Source organism: Babesia microti, chromosome IV (assembly GCF_000691945.2).
Source record: "Babesia microti strain RI chromosome IV, complete genome".
Lineage (NCBI taxonomy): Eukaryota > Apicomplexa > Aconoidasida > Piroplasmida > Babesiidae > Babesia > Babesia microti.
In genome coordinates this window covers 1,558,927-1,584,022 of record NC_034969.1, presented here as the reverse complement: position 1 = coordinate 1,584,022, position 25,096 = coordinate 1,558,927, and the positions used below count along the sequence as shown (strand labels likewise).

Below are 25,096 nucleotides of genomic sequence, written 5' to 3'. Positions count from 1 at the left end.
CAAATTAGATGCAACATTTTTTTCACACTCTAATTCTATTTTCTCCAACATAACCTTGCATACTGATGGTTATTTGATGCACTAATTTATCCCGAACCCACTTTCTTGATCACTTTCATTATACATCCCTTTCACACCCTTAATTCTTATCTGGGGCGATGTTGCATGCACCATGGATGTTAACCTGAAGAGGCCAATTTCGGACGAGGAATCTACACATTCCATCCCTACATCTGTAGCTATCGCTATAACAGTAACTTTGACCAATATGTAGCCCCAAACCCCCGAAAAAATCGCATGGAGGATGTGCAAATTCACCAACCCTGCCAGATCAGACAAACTTGTCCTATCTCACTGGGAAAGAATCAATGTTAGTTCAAAAGCCGTCTCTAATGATGAAGTTCTACCTGTATATGATGAACAAAACATCGTTAGACATGAATATCGCTTTGCAAAGTTCAATCCAGTCATCAAAGTATACCGCTACTCTGACGAATTCTACAATTCCCATCTCAAGGTAATCATACTCGTTTATTTTTCAAACATGCTAATTAAGTATTTGCCATCTCATTTAATGTTATTTATTCATTGCGTTTAATGCTAAGTAGTTTGTATGCACATATGTTATTGTTTAATTATATCTAAATGTTTAACACTTTTGTTTATATTGTTGTTATAGCCACTATTTATCAATACATTTATGGGTATATTATTATTTATATATTCTCTTTTATCTGCTTTTTATAAATAATTTAAACCTCCTATTTTTTTGCTATGTTTGAAAAGACTTTATATCATACTAACATACCAATTGACTTCTGAATTCCATTTATTGCTAATTTCTATGTATTTATATATTAGTAACTGTTCCACGCTATCATACATCACTTACCCAATGTTATTTAACATGACATACACAGAATATGTATGCACTGTTATCAATATACATTTTTTCCGTTATTTAATTATCGAATTGTATAATGCACGATTACTTTATGTGTATTAACAACTTCGTCAACACACTGACCTAGGATGATTTGGGGGATTGGACCCGCGCTGAAACCGATTGGTTAATGGACCTTTGTGAAACGTTTGAGTTGAAATTTGTTATAATACACGACAAGATTAAACAAAAGATGCCAGTGACAATGGAGCAGGTCAAACAGAAATATTATTCTATCGCAAAGAAGCTAATGGAGCATACATTTGAGGAAAGGATACGTGCTGAAGCGTCAAAGTACAAATCATTAAATCACCCGGCAGTTGTTAGCATCAAGGAGGAGCGTAATCGTCATCCCATGATCAAATATACTTATAATTACGAGCAAGATAGGGAGAGACGTAACATGTTTGATCGCCAATATCGCATTAGTCCTGAATCTCGTCAGAAGGAAGTTGATTTGGTTGAGGAGATTACGAAATTGGAATTGAAAATTAGGAAGGAGGAGAAGAAGCCTTTTGAATTGAAGCGCCTGAAGAAGAAGTTTGGAGTGAACCAGGAAGATATTATTCCCGTAAGTGTTAATTCATTAAATTACAAAATGTATAAACTTTAATTTTGTTCATCCATTCAATTTTCCTCATTACACAATATTTATACCTACATATGTTTGCACTGTGTCGAATACTAACCGTTTAAATTCAAATTATTTTTCATATTCCAAAATTTTCAATTATGTATTAATGCTTAATTCGTACATGTGTGATATTTTCTTAAGATTACGCCAAAATTTCCCATGGAAATAATATTTCAAAATCCAAAACTAAAAGGCTGCAAAAACACATATCACAATATATATCATTACATATATGAAATTATATACTCTATTATGACATATTATGTAATAGAGAAAAATATGAAATATCTAAAAATCTTACGCCATAATCAGTTACAATCAATTCATTATATGTTATGTCATTCGCCATTTAATAACTCGCCAATAATATTGTCTGATCATATTCATTATATATATGTTGTTTAAAATATTTATTGTCAACACATATTATTCATAAATATGTCTGATTCAGACCATCCCATTGCACTCAATACGCCCATCAAAAGGCGCCTCATTAGCCAGCGCATGTGTTGCGAATCACAAGGCAAAACTCACACCTAAGAATGATGAAACTATCAACAAAATACTGGAATCAATGAACATTCAGCCTCCTATTGTGTCCTCATTGGCAGCTAATGAATTATATTGTTTAATACGTTCTGATGCTGGAATATTGTCCAATATAAGAAACAAAGTTGAGTCATTGAGTAAGGAATTGGAGCACTGGAAGGCAATCGCAGCCGCAAGTGACCATAAACATATGCATTTATCGCTTCACCCGCCAGCACATGGATCATTGGGTGGAATTGAGGCTAATTTTGCCCCGATGACAGCACCATTACAGCCGTTGACCATAAAAACTCCAGAACCAGCCTTTGACTATACATATCTAACACGTATTGATCCACGCACTGATGCTAATAAGCCAGATTTGCCTAGAACTGAGGCTGTAAGACAGGAAAGAGATGTGGCTTGCCTTGCTGGTGGCGGATTTTATCCATCACCTGCGGATAGGTCCAAAGTATCAGTGCCATCACCACAATCTTCTACAGCTTCCAATCAGTCCACGCCCCAATCACAATCTCTACCCCAGCAATTGCCTCAATCTCACACAAGTGGTACTCATCCAGGAATGCAGTTTAATTACCCTCCTGGTATACAAAACGCATACGGTATGAATGCAGGAAGCGGAATTAACAACATGGGCAATGGAATGAATATGCAACAAATGTACTTTCAGCATATGCACCAAAAGCGGTTGCTTAAGGTTAATCCCGACCGCGCTGCCTCTATGATGATACCTCAAAACCAGCTCTTATCGCCAAACAAACTTTCCTATCACATATCTCCCTCCTTAGGTCATTTACCTTCACACATACCTCCGAAACATATCATGGAGGCTAGACATATGCCCCAAATTCATCCACACACGCAGCACCAGCAGATGCAGCAACAGGGTGCTCATTTCGGGGGTAAGATGCCTCCCCTACACCTACAACAACAATTTATACACGGTTCGTCGATGCAATCGCCCAAAATTATTCCACCTGGGCACATACAGCCTTCATACATTCCACCTTTATACTTGCCTCCCCCTGATATGCTCCAGAATTCTTTTCATCCCAAGCACTCACACCCACTCACCCCGCAGCAGCATCATCACCAACAGCAACAGCAAATAGGGCGGCAAATGCAATTCAAAAGTTTTCCTGGGAATCTTTTTCCTCACCAAAATTTTCACCCAGGAACTCTTCCTGGTAATCATCAGGGCAATATCTCTGGCCCTGCCAATAATTCGGTCGGAAACAATCTTAACAGGCAAAATGAGGGATAGAGTTGGTGTGTTAAGTTTAAAACTAATTCGTTTTGGTACAATTATTTTATGCCGAATGGTTTCAGATTCGGCATTATATCTTAATCTGTTGTGCCTAACGCATATTTCGTGTTTTGGGCGTTAGTATTATTGACTATTGTAACAACTACAGCTTATTAATTGGATGTAGATCACGTCATATTGTTCCGTTTGTCACGCTAAGTACAATAGCAATATACACTATAAGTTATAAGACTAATATATGTTAATTATGTAAATGGATAGACAGGATTTAGAGGAGTGTGCCATTGAAATTATGTAACATTTCGTGAATGGTCTTAGAGAATTAGTACGATGTTAATATAACAGATTGACACTGATAATAGAGTATATAGAGATTTAAAATTACACAAATTTTAAACCACATAATTTTAAGAATATACATTACAACATGGTTTATTAGCTACGAAATAAAAATAGCATGGGTTGTGAAATAACTTGATAAAATAAAATTTCAAGTGTTTTTTTACATGATATTTGAAAAAATCTCATCTTTAAAACGCCATTATAACGCAATAACAATACGTTGTATGGATGCAGAAGGGGTTAACTTATTAATTTGGATATATAGATGAGTAATGAGTGACAATCTGGGGTAGACATATATGGATATATGGAATTGAAATGCGACTTTAGGGTGGAATATCTTAGGCACTTTTCCAGTAATGATGAACTGAATTAGATTGTATATCATCATTAAGTAGACTGTCACTCGCTTCCAAAAGCGATACACACAGCTATGTCAATTTCACACCTACAAAAGTGTATGCAAACTCACGTAATCTACATGGCCTAGAAGGTTACACTGAAATACCAACCGTGGGTTATTTTGGTGATTTAGAACAATATATTTCATGAGAATCCTGTCATAATAAACAAGACCATTGAGGGGAATCCTGTATTTTTGAAACTAGACATAGTGCGATTTAATAATGTGTTAAGCGCCGCATCTACTAGTGATAGAGTGGCTATAGAGTTGATTGTGTATAGCTGCTTTCATATAGGAGGTCAGGGTTGTTATACATAATTGTCAGCTTTGACGATATGTACCACTCTAATAAAGTGTGCCTTGTAAACTGGATTCTTATATAGGATATACCAGTGGAATCTCTGCCAGCTGAAATGTTAGATGGATGTATTACCCCCGATATACCGCTATACAAGGTAGCAAGGCGTTTATCCAGTGGAATGTGGCATTGCCTAAGATTTGTAAGATAATATCATTTCTGGATGCAGCTTTCAAACTGGGTAACATATTGTTATAAATACATTTTAAAATAACACATAAAACAGTTTCAATTAGGCAGTGAATTTGTCGATATTAGCGTTTGTAAAATGGATTCTGTTAAAGCAAATTTAACACTTATCGCAGGTCATTAGTCGTTTACAAATTTGTCTGTTTGTACTTATTAAATATATAACATATCGTATTATAATGAGTAACATAGACACTGTAATGGTTAATTTGGAGAGTAGTTTCAATGGATTGAAGTTGTTCATGGGCGATGAACCCGTTGACACTAATGATAATAGTTCAATCGTTCGGACTGTGAATACCAAGATCTTTATTCAGGTCATGAGGGTAAGCGCAAGATGAATATGATAACAAGATATCTCGCATGATAGTTGTATATTCTTACGATGATTTGAATAATTTATGTTAGAATTCATAACCCTGCGTTCGAGACATACACTTACTCAGTGCTAGTCATTGTTATATGTTCTTTTATGCACGGTTTACATATATTGAATATAGGTGTAGTGCTGAACTACATTCTTACATTAAATCTACTTGAAACAATTGTGTTTGTATGTATTTTTCATTTTGATACGAAACGCATCCTCCATTTAATCACTATATTATTGAGAAATAAAATCCACAAATTCCATTCGAACATTTTATTTTTATTCCTTACCTAGGCGTTGCTAAACCTAACAGGCGAAAGGAAAACACAGTGTGTAGTTTTTGCAACAATTTCGGACAATTTCAGTGAGCCTTGGATTTTCTTAGTCGCATCTTGTGTGGCAGTAATAATGTCATATATATAGGTTGAAGAATGTAGAGTTTACCTTACAATCCCAGTTGTTAATGATGATTTTTAGCTCTCTATTTTACTGCCTTTTAATTTTTGCAGGTTTAATACAACTAGTTTCTCCTTTTAGGCAGCTACGCAATGATACACTAGTGCATAAGTTACATTCTCTCCCTATCAACCAATCCAATAGCATTGGTGGCAGGTTTGAATTAATAGAGTTGCCATACGTAAACGACTGATCACGTAGAATATTGAATCCTTAACACCTTTCATGTCAAAAGACGCAATTGAAATGCACTACCTGAGACATCACGCCAAATATGTAAACACACTCAACCGTAACTATATTTATTACATAGAACTGGTTTCCAGTACGAATTCCACATTTTCTACACTAAAAGGCTAGACATACGTTAATTTAGACATAGTGTCTGCTGCCGAAGATATTAAGATATACAACAATGCAGGTAGACAACAGATAACCATTAGCACAAGCATACAATCATAATTTGTTTTGGTACTCAATGACGCCTCAATCCAATTCCCCTACGGGATGCCTTTTGCGCGCGATTAATGCCAGCTTTGGCTCAATAGACAAATTATTGAATGAAATAATCTTAAAGGGAATCGGTAGGATTTGCATTATTTGTTAACTTTATTCGAATCTTTCAATGAAATTAATTATGCGACTTTGCTTCATTCAGCACACTTTGGAAGTGGATGGGTTTTCCTCACCAGGTTACCAGACGGCAGTCTGACTCTCTGCGAGGGGCACGACGCAGAATGTCCTATAAGATATGATCGAGGCATCCCTCTGTTAGCATTAGGTATGAAAACCCCTCACTCGTAGATGTATGGGAACACGCTTACTACGTTGACTATCGTTACGATAGGGAAAGGTACATCCGAGGATGGGTCGACCACATCAACTGGGTGACTGCAGAGCAGTTGTACAGCGATGCATCTAATTTTCGTAACTGTTATTCTGGTGTACACATGCTCTAACGATTTTTCAGCCGCTATGTGAACAATGCATTGGGGGTTACAGGTGGTAGGGTAGAGGTATAGGTATATAGGATAGGATATATGGTATAGTGATCTTAATGTGGTATTGATATTAGTGTAGTATATGTTGACGGATATATTAGAGTGAAAGACGTTGAATGTAGTTGGCGTTATAAATGGATAGCAACGAAAAGTAAGTAGATAAATGAATGAATTTTATTGGCGAGGCGAGAATATAAAGAATGACTAGGCTATACAGAAAGGGGTGAATGTGTAATTAGACATTACAAGAATAAAGAGATTAAGCATTGACGTTTGCGGTAGATACGAGTGGCGTAAGGAAACTAGATATATTAGAATGCGTAGAGACATAAACAGCACGGACAACATAGTGCTACAGTCTAGTATAGAAGCTTGAATATGAGGCTGGGTCACTCATGTCTGGGTCTGAGGCGGGGCCCCCCTACGAGCGCTTGTCGCCCTACGGATGGCTACAAACGCTGGGTGGCCACAGACTATCTACATTTGAGGAGTTTGTATTTTTTTGTAACTCCCAATGCAAAGCGCCGTACAAGCTTTCCGCTTTGGCGAAGCACACTATCCGCTACGTCTCCGAGGACGTTGGCCGCTCCACACACCAAATAACGATTTCCGGGACATTGCTATGCAGCGCCTTAAAGCACACAATTATACCCGGGACGCTTCGCGATGACGAGCTGGCCAGCATAGGAGAGGACATTTCAAGAGAGGTAAACAAGCACGTCGATGCGGAGGCCCAGCCCGGCATTGACGTGCTGATGGCCGAGTCCAGGCGTCTGCTGTCTAGCTTAAGGTGCGAAAAATCCGAAGAATCCACGAACCTTAGTTTCAATTCGTTAGAGCTCCCCATGGATGACTACGACTATTTTCAGGAATTGGAAAGCGTTATCGACCCAGGTCCACTCCCAACGCAAATTTATACGCCCCCTCATCACTGCATATACACCCCCGGAAACGAGTTTTACCCTCTGGTCCGCTCGCTCTCCCGCTCTCTTGACCCAGACCGGGTCTCCAGCCTCGCTTTTCACCTATTCGCGCTTAACGACTCGGACACCCTAATAAGGTACGACCGCAAGCCTTCCGCCCACGCGAACTTATCGCCGCATGAGCCTGGCTATCTACTGCGGGACATATTGCTGGAAGGCTTTGGCCGGACAATCCGCCCAGACACCGCCTCCCGGCTGCTTAACGTCTACCTCTGCCTGACGTACATGACGAACGACTACGCCCACGGACTAGAGGCACTGATACGCCTACAAGAGCTCCAAGAACTCCAAGAACTGTCGGCCCCGGAGATAGAAGAAGGCGAGTTCGAGGATTTCTTAACCTATAGCACGCTGCTGAGCATGGAGCTGCCCGTTGCAGTGTCCATCGACGACGGACATAGGCTTGTGGCCAGGCTGCCTCCGCTAGGTGCCCACCTGTACCGCGTAGCATTCAAAAATATCCTCTTCACAAGCGATAACGGCAGCTCCAATGCAATTGCATTCTGGACAGATGCCTCATTTCTTTCGCGCCCGCTCGTTACGCTATCAATCGGCCCCTTAACGCTCGCGTTCCTGCCGCTACAGGTGCGCGTGCTAAATGACCGATCGGAAGGCGGAACCTTTCTGGTTGAAATGCCCCATGGCGAGCGCTTCGACCTGGAAATTTTTGCCGATTGCCCCGCAGGCGAGGGCACTGCACTCTTTGAAAAATATCGGCGCGTGCGCGTATTCCTCAACGGCGTAGAAATACTTTCGCGGGAGCTATGCGCCGCAACCAATCTTATAGAGCTCGCAATTTCACAGGCAGGGGGTGCGGATCGGCTCCACCCCCTCAGCTGGACCCTCGCCGACCTGTCCCGCTGGCGCCAGGTGCTGTCCCAGTCCGGCGGCCCGCCCCCGATAAAGGGGCTAGCCGGCCTGGTAGAGGCCTACCTCGTGGGCCTGCACCGGCTCTCCTACCACTACGGCGTGCTTCGAGGCGCTCCCGCCTCCCTCCCAAAGATCCTAGCCAGCATAGCCAAGCTGCTGGCGACGGACCCGCGCCTGGGCCACTCGCTGGGGATGCTCGGGCACGACCCCGAGCTGCGCTTCAACAGCCGGACCTCCGCCGCCCTGCTGGCCCTGCTAAACCGAGCGGCCGAAGCCCCGAGCGGCGATGCCCCGGTGCTCTCCCTGCTGCATGCGCTGAGCGAGTCCCAGCTCTACGAGCTGCTGGCCCAGGCCCCCGCCCAGGGCGTGGCCGACCTGCTCTACGCGCTCTGCAGGCACGGGGGGCGCGTGGACGGCCTGCAGCGCGTGATCAAATTCGCCACGCCCAAGCTAATCGCCACGCCCAAGCTCAAACTGCCCTCCGCGCCCTACCAGTTCGGCGCCAGCTGCTGGTACGACCTCTTCCAACGCGTCACAGACTGCGCCGCTACAGCCGGCCCCTTTTACGCCTCCCTCGTAAAACACGCCGTGCTACACATAACCGCCGCGCTCGCCGGGCCCGCGGAGCACCGCGACGAAGCGTGCGCGGACGAGCTCTTCGAGGCCGTCTCGCAGCTGGTCGCGAAGACGCTCGACCTTTCCGTCCGACTCTCCGGAGGCCCGCCCGACTGCGTAGTGAAAGACCTGGGGTTGACACTCTGCACCTTCTACCTGCTGGTGGTCCCTGCGGCCCGCGGCGGCTCCGGCTCCGCCGGGGGCGACTCCCGGCTCGAACCGCCTCACGAAACGCAGCTCGTAAGGGCGCTCCTGAGCGTGTGGAACAAGCTCGTGGCATGCGCCACGCACAGCAGCTCCCCGCTCTCGGGGCTCTGCGTACAACTCACACTGCACCTGTGCGACCACATCCGCTCGCTCAGCTTCCACCCCGAGGTGCCCTGCAGGCTCCTCTGCGGCGCCAACTTCGTCCCCGAACTGGCCGCGGACTGCCCCGACGCCGACCTACACTTCATGCCGCTATTCCTGCTGGCGCTCAAATGCATCCGCCTCGTCTTCCCGCCCCCTGTAGTGGCCCAGCAGGACCCGCGCCTCCAGCACCACATGCTGGTGACGCAGGTGATCCCGCCCCCCCCCTTCCCGCAGGCACCCCAGGGGGCAGGGGGGCCGGCGCCCCCCGTGGCGCCCGCCGTCGGTCCCTTTCGCCGGGAGATTGAAGAAGCTTCCGATCAGCTGGCGTCCGCGGTGGGGGCCTTTGCTTACAGCCCCGAGCTCCGGCAGGTCCTGCAGCGCTACGGCATGCGCCTGCTCGCAAAGGTGCAGGAGGTCAAGTCGCGCGCGGGCTCGGAGCCGCCCTTCAGGCTGGCGCTACCAGGACAAGTCGTCGAGTTCGGCAGCCTTTCAGAGCTGGAGCGCTATTTCTTCGATCAGATCGGGCGCAGGTGCCGCCTGGCCTCCGCGCTACTAGCGGGCCAAACGGGCCAGGGCACGGGCAGCTCGCCCGTCCGCAAGAGATTTTACCGCTGTTGGAGGTCCAACAGCCTGCCCTGTCTGTTGGAGCCAGCCTTCCCGGGCGGGCCCGGCGCGGAGGCCGCGGAGGCGTCCCCTCCCCCGGCCGCGGGGCCGGCTTATGCCGCGACGGCCGGGGACCTGACGGAACTGCTGGACCTGTTGGTCTGCGGGCCCAGAAGTGAGGACATCTTGCGGTCTGTCTACGCTCAGCAGCTGCGGTCGCTGCTGCTCTATCTGGCCATCCGCTCGATGCTGGCCCTGGAGGCCTGCGACGCGGGCGCGGCCAGCGCCGCGACCCTGTTCAGGGCTGTCGCGGCCAGCGCCGTCCAAGCCATCAACTCGGGCTGCACGCGGGGGCTGCAGCCGCTTTCGGCCGAGCTTACCGAGTCCCTGGGCCTGTGCGTTTCCAGGCTATTTGCGCGCCTGTCTGCTTCGCCCGGGACCGCCGCCTCGCCGCCTGTTGTCCTGTTTTCTGCACTGCTTCTGGGTCCGTTTAAGGACGCGCGGATGACCGCGCCGCTCATAAAGCAGTTTTTTGTCGACGCGCCATCCGCGGCCTGCGCGTTTCCCTTGCTCTGGATTTTCCTGGTCGGGCGTGCCTCCCCAGGGGACCCGGCGGAGTGTCCCCACTTTGACGTCCAGAAGGCCATGATTTTGGGGGCGCTCCAGTACGTGAAGGCGCACGCGGCGAGCGAGGCGGCGCAGGTAGAGCAACAGGCAGCGCAGCTGCTGGGTGTTTCCCCCCAGCGCGACGGGTTTTCTACGCTCGAGTTTTCCCTGGCACTGATGGAGGAGCTGCGGCGGATTTTCGAGCGGGTAGGCAGCCTGGCGCTGGTTCGCTACCTGTTTGAGGCCATTCTGGCGACCTTCGCGATAGGCCCGCGGCACACGCGCGCGGTCTCTGCGAAGTTGGGCACGCCTCTTTCGCAGCTGCTGGACGCGGCCATCCGCCGCCTGCACTTTTTGGAGCCGCATCCCCTGGAACCGGCCTTCCCGGGCGAGGTCGGGGAATGCGTCCGCACGCCGGCGCGCGGGCGCGGAGCCCCGGCCCCCGGGGCCGAGTCGCCCAGCCCCTGCGCCGGCAGCGTGGACCGCGTGCAGGGTGAGTACCTCTTCAACTGGTTGCCGGCGCTGGGCGCCATACCCGACGAGCTGTTGTACTGCGGGCTTCGCGGGGAAAGGCGGTGCGTATTTGGCGCCTCTGCATCCGGCGGGGGCTTTTGCATGGCGATGCCCCATCGCTTTCACCTGGAGGAGCGCTGCGCGGCGGCCAATTTGGTGTGCAACAAGTACTTTTTGTCCCAGGGCCCGTCTGCCCGCTTTTACCCCCTTCTGGCGGGCCCTGCGGTCTGCGTGGCAGTTTCTGGGGGGTTGGGGGGCATTGTCATTTTCCCCATTCCGTCGGGTTTTGAATACCCCACATTTCAGCAAAATTTCGAGGGCGTCCAGACATCCACGGCGGCCTTTACCATTTGCACGGAGGGTCACTTTGGCGTCACCGTGGCGCCCGCGGACGTGGTGCTGTCCAATGTCTCCGAGCTCTTCAACCGTAACGACGCGGTGGCCTTTGTGTCCGGCGGCGCCGAGGACGGTGCCTTTGACCGCTACGCCACAAACGTCTCGTTCAGCCGCGGAGATGTTCTGGAGGCAAATTTCGCGCTACACGCCGACACTAACGGGCAATTCTGCCTCCGCACGGAATTGGTCGTCGCCGGAAATTCGATCGGATCGATTCTGGAAGTGCTATACGACCCGGAGACACAAAAGGACCCCTGCCGCAGAATGTCCCTCATTTTCATCTTCCCCACGGTGCAGGCGCTTATTTTTGATGACTCCGCGCCAGGGCCCCCCGCCGGAGCGGCTTCTCTGCATTCCTCCCCGCAGGAGGCCTTCCCCCCCGATACGGGTTCATACGCTGATTCCCACCCCATCGGGATCGGCGGGGCCCAGTCGGCTGAAATCGACGCCGGCCACCTATCCGCGTTCATGGATAAAATACAGCTCTACCAGTCCATACTTGTCGTCGACTTTCGCCTTCTCGGTTCGCTTAAGGACATACTGCTGCAGCGCTGGATGGACTGTGAGATGATCACAGGCAGGGAAGGGAGGGAAGGGGAGGTCCCGGGCTGGGTGGCCGTGCTCGCCTGCGATACCTCCAAGCAGGCGTGGGTAAGAGTGAAAAATCTGCTTGCCATACGCCTCGCCTCCGTCAGGGTCGGCCGCGACATCTCCAGGCTGGCGCCCCTGCCGGCGCTGCCCTGGCTATCCACCTCTTCGTGTGTCTCACACTCGCCGATCTCGCGCTTGAGCGCAGCGATGCTGACGGAAATCCTCCGCCGCTTCACTGAGCCTGCCGTGGAGTGGTGGTCGCACCCGCTCCTTCTCATCGTCCTCACGCTGGTTGTCAAAAGGCTTACTCCCTGCATGGCCGCCCCGCGCGACTGCCAGGACCCGGAGCTCTTGGCTGCCGTGGCGGACAGGCTCTACTCCGTCCCCCTGGCCGCCGCCTGCCCCCCCTGCGGGGGCGCCGACTGCCACGAGCGCTACCACAGGGGCGACCTGCTCTGCGCGGAGGCCACGCTAGAGGATCTCAACCTGCAGCTGTTGCAGGCAATCCCCTGCCACATGCGCCGAAAGCTTACGGCAGCGCATGCAGCCCACGATGAGCTGGCCGCCCGCTTCCTCACCCAGGCTCTCTCCGCCACCTGCGGGGCCGGAGGGGGGGGCGGCATGGCGGTCTGGCGCGACTTTACCGCGTACTGCATGGAGTGGGGAGAGGAAGGGAGGCGAGGGGGCGAGGAGGGGCTCCCTGACTTCCCCCCTCCTCTCCCTGGCTTCCTCGAGCGCTGCTCCGCCGGCGCGCCGTCGCACTGCCTGCTGCCCTTCCTGCTGTCTCTGCCCGGGGGTCGCCGTGGACGGGCTGGGGAGCTCATCTCGCGCAGGGTCTCTGCGCTGGACGAGCAAGAATTGAGGGCCCTGCCGCCGGAACTGGTCCGCGTCCTAGCGGACGCGGACCAGCGAGTAGCGGAGATTGGGTTTGGCGTGGAGGACATTGGCGCCCTGCTGGTCGAGTCTATCGCGGCTTCCGGTCTTGAAATCACCGCCAACTTTAACCTCAAGATCCCCCGGCACTTTGAGAGGTACCGCATTGCCCGGGGGCTCCACGATCTGGCCTCTGTCTGGGTGCGCAGCGCCCAGGGCTCCCCCCCGAGCCTGGAGCCCGCGAGCAGCTCTGTGACCAGTTTCAGAAGGCTAGCGCTTTACCTGGCCATCTGTGCCGGCGCCCCCGGGGGGCCTTCTTTCGGCGAGGCGGTGGGGGAGTTTGCACTGCCCGGGTTCCTGATGGACCTGGTGCTGGGCAAGGGCCGGAGCTGCCTCGCCGGGTACGCCTGGGTCGAGCCCCTGAAAATGGCCGTGGACTTTTTCACCCAGAGCACTCTGAGCGTCAACTCGGACCCGGGGTCCGAAGGCGAGTCCACGCTCGTTGACGCGAGGCTCCTGCCCGCCGACAATCGGCTGCTGTCCGAGCTCTGGGCAGGGGCCAGCGGGTCTGGGCGCCAAGTGGGCGTGGCGTCCGAGTACTTGCGGGCCAACCCTGGGCTGGTGGAGCTGGTCAATCTGCGCGGGGGCGAAGGTACTGAAACGCCGAGTTGTACGACGGGCACTCCGATTCGTGCGGACACGCCGAGTTTTACAGGCACGCTGAGTTATACGGACATGCCGAGTTGTACAGGCATGCCGGTTTGTACGGACACGCCGAGTTGTGCGGGCACGCTGAGTTATACGGATACGCCGATTTGTACGAACACGCCGAGTTGTGCGGGCACGCTGAGTTATACAGACACGCCGATTTCACGCGTGGCCGACTCTATCCGCGTGTTGCGGGCGATCAACGCCTGCGCCGCCACCGCCATTCCGCTAGTCGCGCCCCTCTTTTCCAACCCGCATGTCTACTACTACCCCTGGCGTGGGGGCGAGGGCGGGGGCGGCGCCCACGCGTATGTGGCGATGGTAAACCCCGCGCACGGGGTCGACCTCCTCTGCTACCTGCGCGGAAAGCGGTTTTTGCTCAAGCAGACCACCGACGAGCTCTGGTCTAAGGGTTTTTTTTGCGCCAAGGCGCAGAACTACGGCGCGCCCTTTACCTCCAAGCCCTACTTCTCAATTCGGGTCGACCGGACGTTGGTGGACGGGACGCTGCGTAACTCCCTTCTCTCCCAATCGGTTCCGCAAATCCTCTCCTGCGACCCGAGCATGCTGCTCTCTGATGCCACGCAAAAACCCTTCATGGTAGTGTTTAAGGGGGAGAGGTCTACCGACTTTGGCGGGCCCTTTCACGAGTTTTTGTCGTCGCTGGCCGCGGAGCTCTCGCTCCTCTCTTCGGACGCGGGGGAGGGGGCGCTGATGGAGCAGTGTCCCAACCTGGCGAACGCCCAGGGCGGATACCAGGACACTTTGCTGTTCAAGTACACTCCGCGTAGCGCCTCCGTGCCCATCCGCGGGTCTGGCCTGCCCTGCGACGTCTTGGACGTCCCGGGGGGGCCGGTTAGCGCCCTGTCCTGCTGGTTTGGGTGCTGCGACCTGCCCTCTTGCAGAAGCCTAACTGTCCTCGACGGGTGTGGCGGGGCGGTCCAGGAGGCCCCCGCGTGCAGGTGCGGGGGGTCCGAGGCACGGAACGCGCCGTGCGGGATTCCCCTTCCGGAGGAGCTGCGGGTCTACGAGGCGCTGGGCAGAATATGCGGCATGTGCGCCAGCATGGGTATCCCGTTTGGAGTTTTTTTCAACCCTATGGTTTGGAAGAAGCTGGTTTTTGACACCCTGCGGGGCGAGGATATTGCGCTTTTTGACGAGGCTACGCTGAGTCACATTTCGATGCTTTCGCAGGTGGGTATTTTTTGAATGGGGTTTTCTACACTCTATATGCAGTGGGATGGCATGTTTCCACACTGGGGTTCCACACTGACAATGTTGCGGTTAATGCAGGGGGATCTGAGGGATTTGCGGTTTGAGGTGGGAGAGTCCAGCTCTCCGAACGGACTGGCGGATTTATTGCCTGATGGGCATGAGATACCTGTGACATGCGAGAACGTTGGCGATTACGTCGATCTGCTTAAGCTGTACAAGATTAATCAGGGGAACATCGGCCTGACTTGGTTTTCCAAGGGCTTTGCTGCTGTGTTGCCTTTGGGATACATTAGACTCATGTTGGAGTCTGGGGTGGTGGAATATATGGTTTGTGGGGATCCGGAGATAGATTTGGACGTGCTCAAGGGACATACCTGCTCCTCCAACAGTGGACTGCTCAATGAATTCTTCGGCATCATATCGGAGTTCACTAACGACCAGCTCAAACTTTTATTGAGGTTCGTGTCTGGCCGATCGAGATTGCCGCCGGCACATTACACTGACTGGAAGTTTAGGATAGAGTACGAGGCGGATATGCCGAATGCAGACGCCAGGCTTCCGACTAGCGCAACTTGCAACTTTAGGCTACTGGTGCCGAGATATTCAAGCGCGGAAATCTTCAGGGACCGGCTCCTCTACGCTGCTTCGAACTGTATCGCAATTGACCTGGACGTGTAGCCTATTGGTAAAGTATTGGGATTGGTAAAACTAATTGGGGGTATCTTATTTTGTACAACACGATATAATTATGCGAGCATTTAGTGTTGCGACGGTGTAATTGTGCGATGTGCAGCAGATTCCGGCAGGCATTTTCTAGAATTCGACTGCTGATTTGTAACAGTCGAATTGGGCTTGGGCCTGGGCTACAATTCAACAGTCGATTTGGGCTTGGGCTTCAATTTGGACCTGGCTAGGGGGGGGCCCTGGAGAGATCGGCCGTGCAAATGATATTTTTGGCCACTAATTTCTAGCTCAAAGACACAGGGAGATTTGAGGATTGTTCTCACCTTCCCGTCCTCCCCCGCCAGTCTGAAGGTCATGTTGCTATCGTGTACAACAATACCCTTCAAATTTACGTAATTTGGGCATGAACTTTGGTATACGCTCAGTTTTGCCCCGTGTAAATCGGCAAAAAATAATCGCTTGAGAATGTCCGCGTCTGATTTGCTTCCACATAGTGCATCGTTGATATATTGGACCCACAGGCTATGCAAGGCGTTGGAATGGTCCGGCGCCACGTACCTTGGCGCCTTTAGTAGACCCATTTTGGCGAGCTTGCCTGCGCCCAGTTTTAGGTATTTCATCTTTCTAGTCGTTTCATTGCCAAAATTTGCATCTGTATTTACAGCCCTAGCTTGTGACTTTGGGCAGACCAGTTGCAGAATCCTTGAGTCTATACGTGCTTTCCATTTGTCCACGCTCTCGTCGGCCAAATTCTACATTATTCATGCTATAATTTCATATTAATCGGGTATTTACTCACGGAAAAAACTTGGATGCAATCGAATTGAGATTTGCACTCGTTCACGTGTCGGTATATCACATTTTTCTCACTCATCTATCATGCCCAACAGACAGGATATGTATCTACTATAGGATATAATGCATGTGTGATATATGTATACATACAGTCAAATGTTAAATATTTGACTATCTTATGCCATATACACTCCTACTAGTATTTAATCTACTTTTTGTAACACGGGGTGCTAACTCATTCTATTCTAAGCCACGTGTTGTTCAAGATAAAATTACTAGATACACTAGGTACACTAGGAAAAATCCATTAAAGTGCAAAGTGAAAAACATTCAAATGATCGGCAGATATGATGATTCTTGCGAGTTCTATCACGTCACGCTATCACATCAACAACCTTTTCCCTACTACGAGGGCCAATACTGCACTGTAATACCCCCGGCTGACCCTTTGACCTGCAAAAGATTTGCTCCTAGGCCCTATTCCATTGCTAACAGCACAACATCCCCTACAATTACTGCTCAATCTGATTCTGCCCTTGATCTTGATAATAACATCGAATTATGCATTAGGAAATTTATCAATCCCGAGACCAATGCGCCGGGATTATGTTCAAATTATCTCATTAATTCAAAACTCGGTGACACGATCAATGTTGCTGGGCCTTTTGGCAAGTTAAATATTAGAGACTTTTTATCAGAACCAATTCATACAAACGACCCTACCGACGATCGCGCTAAACACGACCAAATTTGTTCTAGTCACAGTATTTCTAACACGCATAAGGTCAACATAATTCTTGTGGCAACTGGTACAGGAATTGCCCCTTTTAGGTCATTTTACAAGTATCTATTTCGATCAATAGATTCACAGTCTCTTGACCTCTTCAACAAATTGCTGCTGATATACGGCGTCAAAAATGAAGATTGCCTGCTATATAGGGATGAATTAGAACACTTGCAGAGAAATTTTCCTGGAAAATTTAACCTTCTAAAGGCCTTTTCTCGTACATCTGATAAGAGATACGTACAAGATGTCATCGTAGATAATCGAGATTTCATCAAATCATTCGTAGATAAGAATAGTAAAGTATTCGTTTGTGGAGCCAAAGCCATAGTAACGCCAATTAAACACGCACTGCAAAAAGTTACCGATATAGATGTCTATAATCAAATCGCAAACAACATGACTATTGAAGTGTACTAACATATTCAATTAAAACTACATCTAATTGTGAAATAATATATCAATGTATAGTTATCATTTTGAGTTAAGTCCCATAATTTCCACACTAATCATGAGTAGATATGAATTTGCATGTTCAGGAATTGTAGACGATAATTAAAACATACAGCACCTATCCTAATCATTTCCATCCGCCTTCTCGCTGCTCTCAAAACTATCAATATCTTCTAAAACTCTCCTTTTAGATACGCTACCCTTGGGTCTGCCCCTAGAACGGGGTACAGTAACTTCTACATCATATTGTGGACAATAATTGTCAATGTGCAATACCTTCCAGTGACGAATAGATGTAGTCAGTATTTTGAAGTCGATTGGCCCATCAAATTCAGCTATCCACCAGGGACGAATATTGTGGTTTTTATTGTCCAAAACACACATTTTTAGGAGCTTAAATGGCTTGCAAAATTCGGGAGCTATTAGCTCTTCATTTGAATGAGACTTCTTTGGTCTGCCCCGCCGTTTCAATACTCGATTATCCTCATTATCCATCGTATTGCTAATATATAATAATTAAAAATATAGCGTTCTTTTTTACAAAACTTGTATTTTGTAAAAATTTCTCCGAACGTCAGCTAAATATCATTCAACAGTTGTGGCAGTAGTTAGTGCGCTATCTGATTTAGATCGATCTGATTTAATCGTCGCAATATTAATGCATAACATGTAAAATTGCCAAATGAAAATTAAAGAAAGTATACCAAATACTATATGCCAAATCACGCGATTTCCTACATAATTTAAAATTGTTACCTTGTGATAAACGAGGCGCTATTTTAGAAATCCCATAAAATACTTGTTCACTGCAAGGGGGATCAATTATAACCTTGGCACTCCCCCAATCTATTGTGTAATTTGTTTCAGAATCTCTAGCTTTCCACCCCGGATTGCAGTGACAGTTAACCTTGTTTATTCCGTGGATAAACTCGCACCTTCCATTACTACAGGGGTTGGCATTACTTAGTATACAAGGATTATTCTCGATTTGACAATTTTGTCCAGTATAAAATGGGCCGCAGTTGCAACTGTAAAATGGGTATGTTAAAGTGTTATTACAAGTACCCTTATTACACAGCAACTTCGTACACTGGTTATCTGTGCCTCCAATGACACAATCTCTGTTGCAAAGATCAAGATCTAACTTACAATCCCAATTTGTCTCTCCCGGATTACAAATGCAAATTTTAAAATTTCCCACTAACTCACACCTTCCTTTGCAAAGGTGATCACTGGGACACTCTTCGCAATTGCAAAATGGAGATGTACAAATAACTAGAAACAAATTTAACTTGTAATTTTTACATACATTCATACATTGGACTCATTAATTGTTAATAGATCGCTAATCATGTGAATGCAAAACTAATTATAGGTGGTTGCCCTATATACAAGAATAATTCGTTTAGGGTATGTTGATCTATTAATTTAAAAAATTGAATTTTTATTAATAATGAATGAAACTAATGATGACAGCTGGGTTTATAACGAGTGTAGTGATCAATGTACAGATGTTTTGATTAGGAAAATTGAAATATCAAAAAATTTCACCCTTAATAACCTCTCATTCACATTACAACTTTTGTCTACATATGATGTTTATTTGGAAGCAAGAAAGCTAGTCTCTATGGTTTCAAGGTGCTCAATTGTTCATAATGAACGATTTATCAATGAATTGCTTAAATCTAAATTGTTTTACCCAATCGCAATTAAATTATCGGATAGTGATACAAGTAGTTGTATGAAAGGGGAGTGTATCATTGGATACTTCGAAATATACTTGATGCCTCACCTTGGAAGGGCATTTGACGGAAGAATTGAAAGGATGATAGTACACCCTCAATATCGAAATATAGGAGTATGCCAAAAAATGATGGCGTCAGCAATAGAATTATGTAAGAATAATTTAATGTGTAACCGTATTGATTTATATGCTGAAAATGAAATAGCCAAATATATTTATACAAAATTCGGATTCTCTCAAGTACACACCAACGTGTATCGCCTGTCGCTGATATAGCATAACTCCCCTGGGGCGATTATGTCATATGTGTATTTGTACACTAATCGTAATCCTAATTCTACCAATATCAACGTCTCAATTTAGAGTCAATTGTAGTAGTCCAAATAATTACCCATCGCAATTTATTGCACAGCCTGTATTTTCTGAGTCTGATGCCAATTTATCGCAAAAAAAGTATGTCATTGGCATTGAAGCGCATGTGCAATTATCTCTTCCAAATAAATTGTTTTGTAATTGCACAACAAGTGTTATTTATAACCCACTTTTAGCTCGAATTACAGATAAATTGATGAATATTAATCGCACAACGGTCTTTAATGATGATTCGATCGACTTCCATGAATATTTCTTAAGTAATCATCAAGAGTTTCTATCTAACCATTCCAAATATAATGATTATGATAATATTCATGAAAAAATTGAATCAATACCTAACAAAAGTATTTGTCACGTTTGCACTGGAGAACCTGGAGCTTACGGCCGTCTCAATGCCTATGTTATACCAATGGCCATAATTGCTGCTAAACTCTTATATTGTCAAAATGTGACTAATGAAGTGGTATTTCACAGGAAGATTTATGAATACTTTGATTTACCAAAGCAATACCAACTTTCGCAATGTCATATTCCTATGGCTAGTAATGGTCACATAAATGTCGACGGTTATGGAGCAGTGGCTATTAAACAGATTCACATAGAAGAAGATACTGCGAAACGAATTAATTCCGATAATAAACAACTAGACTACAATCGAAGTGGCATTTGCTTGCTGGAAGTTGTTACGGATCCCATAGATGCTACTTCAGACCAAATTGTTAACGTGTGTAGGGAAATTCAACGATTATTTAAGTCTGCAAAGTTGAGCAAATGTGAAATGCATAGGGGTAATTTGCGTTTTGATATAAATATATCATCAGATGATTTGAATAATATTGTTGAGGTTAAAAATTTAAATAGTTTTGAGAGAATCAAGATGGCAATAGATAAAGTATCACAATATGGTAATCAGAAAATTTACAATGATAAAGACAATGATAATCCATCTGATAAGATGAATCAGTTGATACGCTATGCTGAAACTCACTCTCCAAACAATAAAATTAAAAAAGATGTCGTGACTGCGTTGTGGAATGGCAAAGACAATTTCAATGTTACCAGGCCCAAGTCAAATTACTTTTATATTAAAGATTGGACCATCTACCCTATTAAACTTAGTAAGTTGATAATTGAATCAATTTCACAGCTCATAAACCCCAGTGATTATGCTAATACGTTACAAAAACTAGTTGTACCTTTTCATAAATATCCCAATGTTAACCCCAATCTTCTATCATTTATATACAAAGATCCTATAATAGCCAAATATTTTGAGGAATGTAGTTGTAAATGCAATCCAGCAACACTATCAACTTTGTTAGTGCAAGACTACATAAGGGTTTGCAAAGCAAACAACATCAAACCTACACAGACCAAGTTGACTAGTGAAAAATTTATTCAATTAGTTAACTTGGTTGAATGTAAAAAGATAGATATTTTACAAGCTAGGGGATCAATAGAGACACTTTCATTGATATGGGATGGAGAAGTTGCTGATATATTCAATCTACGACGATTTAACCTGCTAGATACACACGACACTAAACTACTCGTGGACGAATACATAAACAATTCGCCTACAAGGTTACTAAACCTGGTAACTAATGGTCACAACTATATCCGGACAATTATTTACGAAATTAATCGCATGAACGAAGGAATTGTCGATCCAAAATTGGTGATTGATTACTGCAATAAACTGATAGTCAATGTTACAAGTGGCGGAGCTGACGATGTAAAAGATAATGTAGTTAGACACTAATTAATTGTAAAAACAATTTAGTTGATAAATAAATTGATATTGTCTTTGTGGGATAATTGTGTAAATGTTTACAATATACCTAACTGTCTTAAAGGACTGAATATGGTATATAAAAATCTTCCGATAGTATTTGGCTCCATGCAAGACCAAACCGCATTTATCTTGTCTCCTGTCCTGCACTGAGATGGTAAAGGATGCCAACTCAACGAATCTGATATACCGAGTGCTAGTTCATCTTGCCATCCCTCCTGTGCATTGCAGGTATATCTGTTATTACCCAGAACGCAAAATCTGCCTCTACTAATATCCAATATGTAATCCATCCCATGAGTTATACTGGGCAAGATACCGCTGCCTCTATGTATAACAACCTGTATTGGGTGCTCCTCTTCAATAGATGACAACCCTACTACATCATCCATCACATTGTTCTTGGTAACGACGCAAAATCTAGTTTCATTGTTTTCTGGAAGGCATAGATAATCGCGATTGGCAGTGTTAATACTCAATACTGAGTGTTTTGAACATGTAGAAAATATTTTCTTTGTCAACTTCTTCGTTATCTTCAAATTATTGAGCGACTCGGAGTAAACAATCTTCTTCATCTTAGGACTGAATAGTATATAAGCTTGAGGAAATTCTGGGTTTAGGTTGGATTGTCCACTTTTAGTAATAATTTCCTTATACGACTCATGGTCAGTATATAAATAGTAAACTCCAAGAGATCCGCCAAGCCTATATTAGTATATATTTACTCTGCTTCTCCAGCTTTAATCGCTATTGTAGGTTCCTTATACAATGTAGATATGAAAAGTAATGAAGGTCTTGGGTCATGTTTTTTTAAAAATGCATGATAATCTGTGTTAGTAATTAATCGTGTGTATATATAATTATTGTAATAGTGCATAAATGTTAACAATACAAAAACAATGAATTACCTGAGACAATAGCGACATTAGAGGGGAAGTTGTCAAATAAAAACTTTGATATCAAATTGGCATTAGAATATTTTGGCATAATCTTATAACTTCCGTTTGGTTCAAATAACAGTACGGTGGGATAGATTTTGATGTTTATAGGTAGTAATTTGAGTGTTGATTTATCTCTCATAGCATTAATACGTCCAAATTTGAGTAGACCATTAAATTTATTGGCCAAATCCTCCCATATTGGGGCAAACGCTTTACATGATTCTTCAACATCAGAATAAATCTGCACAAGCCACAATTTGCCAGAATCTTTTACAACACTAAATAAAGCGAATATCTACCTCTTGAAATTATAATAATCAATGTCTTCAGTGTTGGAAGAAATTATGTCAAATGTTTTGCCTTGTTCCATATCATACACTTCTCTAAGTCTAGGTGAGGAAAGAATATTAAATGCCTCCCTAATCTTTTTGATCTTCTCGTGGCATTCCACGCAACCCGGGTTTTTATCCGGATGCCTATATCAAAGATATTTATTACCATTTGAGTGATAGTTTTCTATAATTAGACTTGATGGTAGCAAAATCTGCTTTTGGTGGCACCTGTAGAATCGAATACAATGATTCCTTCTCATCTAATGATTTAAACTTGCTTAAATAGTGATGCTTCTCTTCCTGATATTTCATAAACATCATTGCTGAATTGGTGATTTGGATACCAAATAAGATAGCGAAGGAGGCAGAGGCAAATTTATTTCTCATGATCATGTTCAAGCATATAACCATTGTCGACTTGGTGGTCGTTATTAAATCTATTTTATTCTAGATAATTCGGTCTATACCTTAGAATTCTTAGGTTCACTAAATCATAGTGTGACTTACCATTTGACTACCTTTTTATTAGATGGATTATTATGTTTGTTGTGTCTAAATTCATCAATTAATTTGTCATCATCATCCATATTATCTGACACAATGAAATGGTGTTAATTATTGCATATATAAGGGAATTGATGGTTAGCGTGCAAAAAATTAATCTTAGATCGGAAAATGTAGTGATGTTAAGATTAACTAACACACTTGGCCTCACAATTTCTCATATCTTGTAATGTTCAATAATAGTGCCATTTACTCATTGACTCAATAATTATAAATTCTAATGTACAACTAATAAATACTCTCATTATTATGTAATATGAAGGCGGTAGTTATTGCTGGAGGGCGCGGAACAAGACTCCGACCGCTAACATTATCTGTCACCAAACCATTGATCGAATTTTGCAATAAACCCATACTTGAATATCAAATAAGGGCGGCTATCGAGGTATTTATACACAAATTTATTTACACTATTTAACATACATTATATACATTAGTTAATTTTAATAATTCAGGGCGGAGTGAACCATGTAATATTAGCCACGTGCAACATCTCCAATGATATCAAACAAATCATTGAAAATTTGCAACGAAAAGTATTTAAATACTAATTTAGTATAAGATAAAGATTGAATGCTCTATTGAGAATGTGCCCTTAGGCACTGCAGGACCTATTAAACTTGCAGAACAAATAATAATGGATCCAGATGATCCAAGTGAAAATATATTAGTTTTTAATGGTGATATCATTTGTAATTATCCAATAACCGAACTTATATCTGCTCACATATGTAAGGATGCGGATGTTACAATTTTGGTATGTAAAAGGATTACTATTAGGCCACTAAAGTTGAGAATCCATCATCTTTCGGCGTTATCTTGCACAATGATGACATGAGAGTTGATAAATTTGTGGAGAAGCCCAGTGAATTTATCGGTAATTTAATCAGTGCTGGTATGCTCCTTGTTTATTTTATTAATTGATAAACAAAACTAATTTATCAATTAATAAAATTCACGCTAAATCAGGAATGTATGTTATGAATAAAAGAGTAATTGCTGATATTCCCCTAAAAAATACTTCTATAGAAAGATTTCTTTTTCCAAAAATAGCTGAGAGACACAGACTATACTGTTATCCATTTGAAGGATTGTGGTATGTAATTATTTATATAGGTCCGATGTAGGGACTCCTAAGGATTATTTGAAGGCTCAAGAATTGTATATTAAGTTGTTATCTCAAACATTTGAACATGAAAATCAGCTTTTACACTCTACAAGCTTTGGAAATTTATTTTCAACTAGTGATGAACCAAGATTATCTGATACTGATCCTGGTGCAACTTTAGTTGAAGATTTATCTGAAATCAAATTTAATGTCATACCACCTATACTGATTGTAAGTATATATACTATTTTGCATTATATATAATGTGAATTAGTTTTGTTAACATAGCATCCAGATGCCGTGATTGGTAAGGGATGTAAAATTGGGCCGAATGTGTGTATCAGTAGTAATGTTACTATTGGGGAGGGATGTAGAATACGGAATTCATCAATCATGAGTGGTCAGTATATGAATTATGCAGATGTTAATATCGGAAATTATTGTTTTATCGATGGTGCAATTCTGGGTTGGTCTTGCAAGTTGAATAATTGGGTAATTAAAACCGTTTTTTGAAATCATTTCTTTAAAAATTACTTACATAGACACATATAGAAGGTTTGTCTGTATTTGGCGAGGAGGTTGAAATAAATGAATCACTAGTTGTATGTGGTAGTTACATACTACCACACAAAATTATATCGGAAAGCATATACCAATCTGGCACTATAATTATGTAAATAGTTGTATG

General features: G+C 44.9%; 12 protein-coding genes across 12 annotated transcripts; 8 read left to right on the top strand and 4 right to left on the bottom strand.

Annotated features, from left to right (window-relative positions):
- BmR1_04g09225 (DNA methyltransferase 1-associated protein 1) lies at positions 173-3,390 on the top strand (the record flags this gene model as incomplete). The annotated part of the gene is made up of 4 exons (XM_021482766.1): positions 173-253; positions 275-517; positions 1,032-1,514; positions 2,029-3,390. The coding sequence occupies 4 exons, from the start codon at positions 173-175 to the stop codon at positions 3,388-3,390; spliced, it is 2,169 nt and encodes a 722-aa protein (XP_021337211.1).
- On the top strand, positions 4,043-5,532 carry BmR1_04g09212 (hypothetical protein; the record flags this gene model as incomplete). The annotated part of the gene is made up of 10 exons (XM_021482765.1): positions 4,043-4,091; positions 4,112-4,248; positions 4,271-4,413; positions 4,434-4,491; positions 4,522-4,593; positions 4,614-4,677; positions 4,733-4,801; positions 4,878-5,011; positions 5,350-5,457; positions 5,479-5,532. 10 exons carry the CDS (start codon positions 4,043-4,045, stop codon positions 5,530-5,532), a joined length of 888 nt encoding a protein of 295 aa, XP_021337929.1.
- On the top strand, positions 5,519-6,470 carry BmR1_04g09211 (Superoxide dismutase [Fe]; the record flags this gene model as incomplete). Its single annotated transcript, XM_021482764.1, has 7 exons — positions 5,519-5,692; positions 5,713-5,803; positions 5,825-5,866; positions 5,888-5,932; positions 5,955-6,095; positions 6,170-6,292; positions 6,316-6,470. 7 exons carry the CDS (start codon positions 5,519-5,521, stop codon positions 6,468-6,470), a joined length of 771 nt encoding a protein of 256 aa, XP_021337928.1.
- Positions 6,471-6,907: 437 nt separating this feature from the next.
- Positions 6,908-15,514, top strand: BmR1_04g09210 (HECT-domain (ubiquitin-transferase); the record flags this gene model as incomplete). The annotated part of the gene is made up of 2 exons (XM_012794972.1): positions 6,908-14,815; positions 14,915-15,514. The coding sequence occupies 2 exons, from the start codon at positions 6,908-6,910 to the stop codon at positions 15,512-15,514; spliced, it is 8,508 nt and encodes a 2,835-aa protein (XP_012650426.1).
- Positions 15,700-16,394, bottom strand: BmR1_04g09205 (POP4, RPP29, ribonuclease P protein subunit POP4; the record flags this gene model as incomplete). The annotated part of the gene is made up of 2 exons (XM_012794971.1): positions 15,700-16,272; positions 16,320-16,394. 2 exons carry the CDS (start codon positions 16,392-16,394, stop codon positions 15,700-15,702), a joined length of 648 nt encoding a protein of 215 aa, XP_012650425.1.
- Positions 16,395-16,493: 99 nt separating this feature from the next.
- Positions 16,494-17,519, top strand: BmR1_04g09200 (Ferredoxin--NADP reductase chloroplastic; the record flags this gene model as incomplete). The annotated part of the gene is made up of 1 exon (XM_012794970.1): positions 16,494-17,519. The coding sequence occupies one exon, from the start codon at positions 16,494-16,496 to the stop codon at positions 17,517-17,519; it is 1,026 nt and encodes a 341-aa protein (XP_012650424.1).
- On the bottom strand, positions 17,676-18,047 carry BmR1_04g09195 (hypothetical protein; the record flags this gene model as incomplete). Its single annotated transcript, XM_012794969.1, has 1 exon — positions 17,676-18,047. One exon carries the CDS (start codon positions 18,045-18,047, stop codon positions 17,676-17,678), a length of 372 nt encoding a protein of 123 aa, XP_012650423.1.
- A 90-nt stretch (positions 18,048-18,137) lies between these two features.
- On the bottom strand, positions 18,138-18,867 carry BmR1_04g09190 (EGF-like membrane protein, putative; the record flags this gene model as incomplete). The annotated part of the gene is made up of 2 exons (XM_012794968.1): positions 18,138-18,286; positions 18,309-18,867. 2 exons carry the CDS (start codon positions 18,865-18,867, stop codon positions 18,138-18,140), a joined length of 708 nt encoding a protein of 235 aa, XP_012650422.1.
- Positions 19,006-19,572, top strand: BmR1_04g09185 (hypothetical protein; the record flags this gene model as incomplete). Its single annotated transcript, XM_012794967.1, has 1 exon — positions 19,006-19,572. One exon carries the CDS (start codon positions 19,006-19,008, stop codon positions 19,570-19,572), a length of 567 nt encoding a protein of 188 aa, XP_012650421.1.
- A 28-nt stretch (positions 19,573-19,600) lies between these two features.
- BmR1_04g09180 (GatB/GatE catalytic domain) lies at positions 19,601-21,433 on the top strand (the record flags this gene model as incomplete). The annotated part of the gene is made up of 1 exon (XM_012794966.1): positions 19,601-21,433. One exon carries the CDS (start codon positions 19,601-19,603, stop codon positions 21,431-21,433), a length of 1,833 nt encoding a protein of 610 aa, XP_012650420.1.
- BmR1_04g09175 (DnaJ homolog subfamily C member 10) lies at positions 21,502-23,323 on the bottom strand (the record flags this gene model as incomplete). The annotated part of the gene is made up of 8 exons (XM_021482763.1): positions 21,502-22,168; positions 22,189-22,291; positions 22,372-22,682; positions 22,704-22,880; positions 22,903-23,059; positions 23,081-23,183; positions 23,204-23,222; positions 23,244-23,323. 8 exons carry the CDS (start codon positions 23,321-23,323, stop codon positions 21,502-21,504), a joined length of 1,617 nt encoding a protein of 538 aa, XP_021337927.1.
- Positions 23,557-25,085, top strand: BmR1_04g09170 (mannose-1-phosphate guanylyltransferase; the record flags this gene model as incomplete). Its single annotated transcript, XM_021482762.1, has 9 exons — positions 23,557-23,685; positions 23,756-23,836; positions 23,857-24,057; positions 24,081-24,195; positions 24,270-24,396; positions 24,417-24,639; positions 24,697-24,808; positions 24,830-24,900; positions 24,951-25,085. 9 exons carry the CDS (start codon positions 23,557-23,559, stop codon positions 25,083-25,085), a joined length of 1,194 nt encoding a protein of 397 aa, XP_021337926.1.
- Positions 25,086-25,096: the final 11 nt, after the last annotated feature.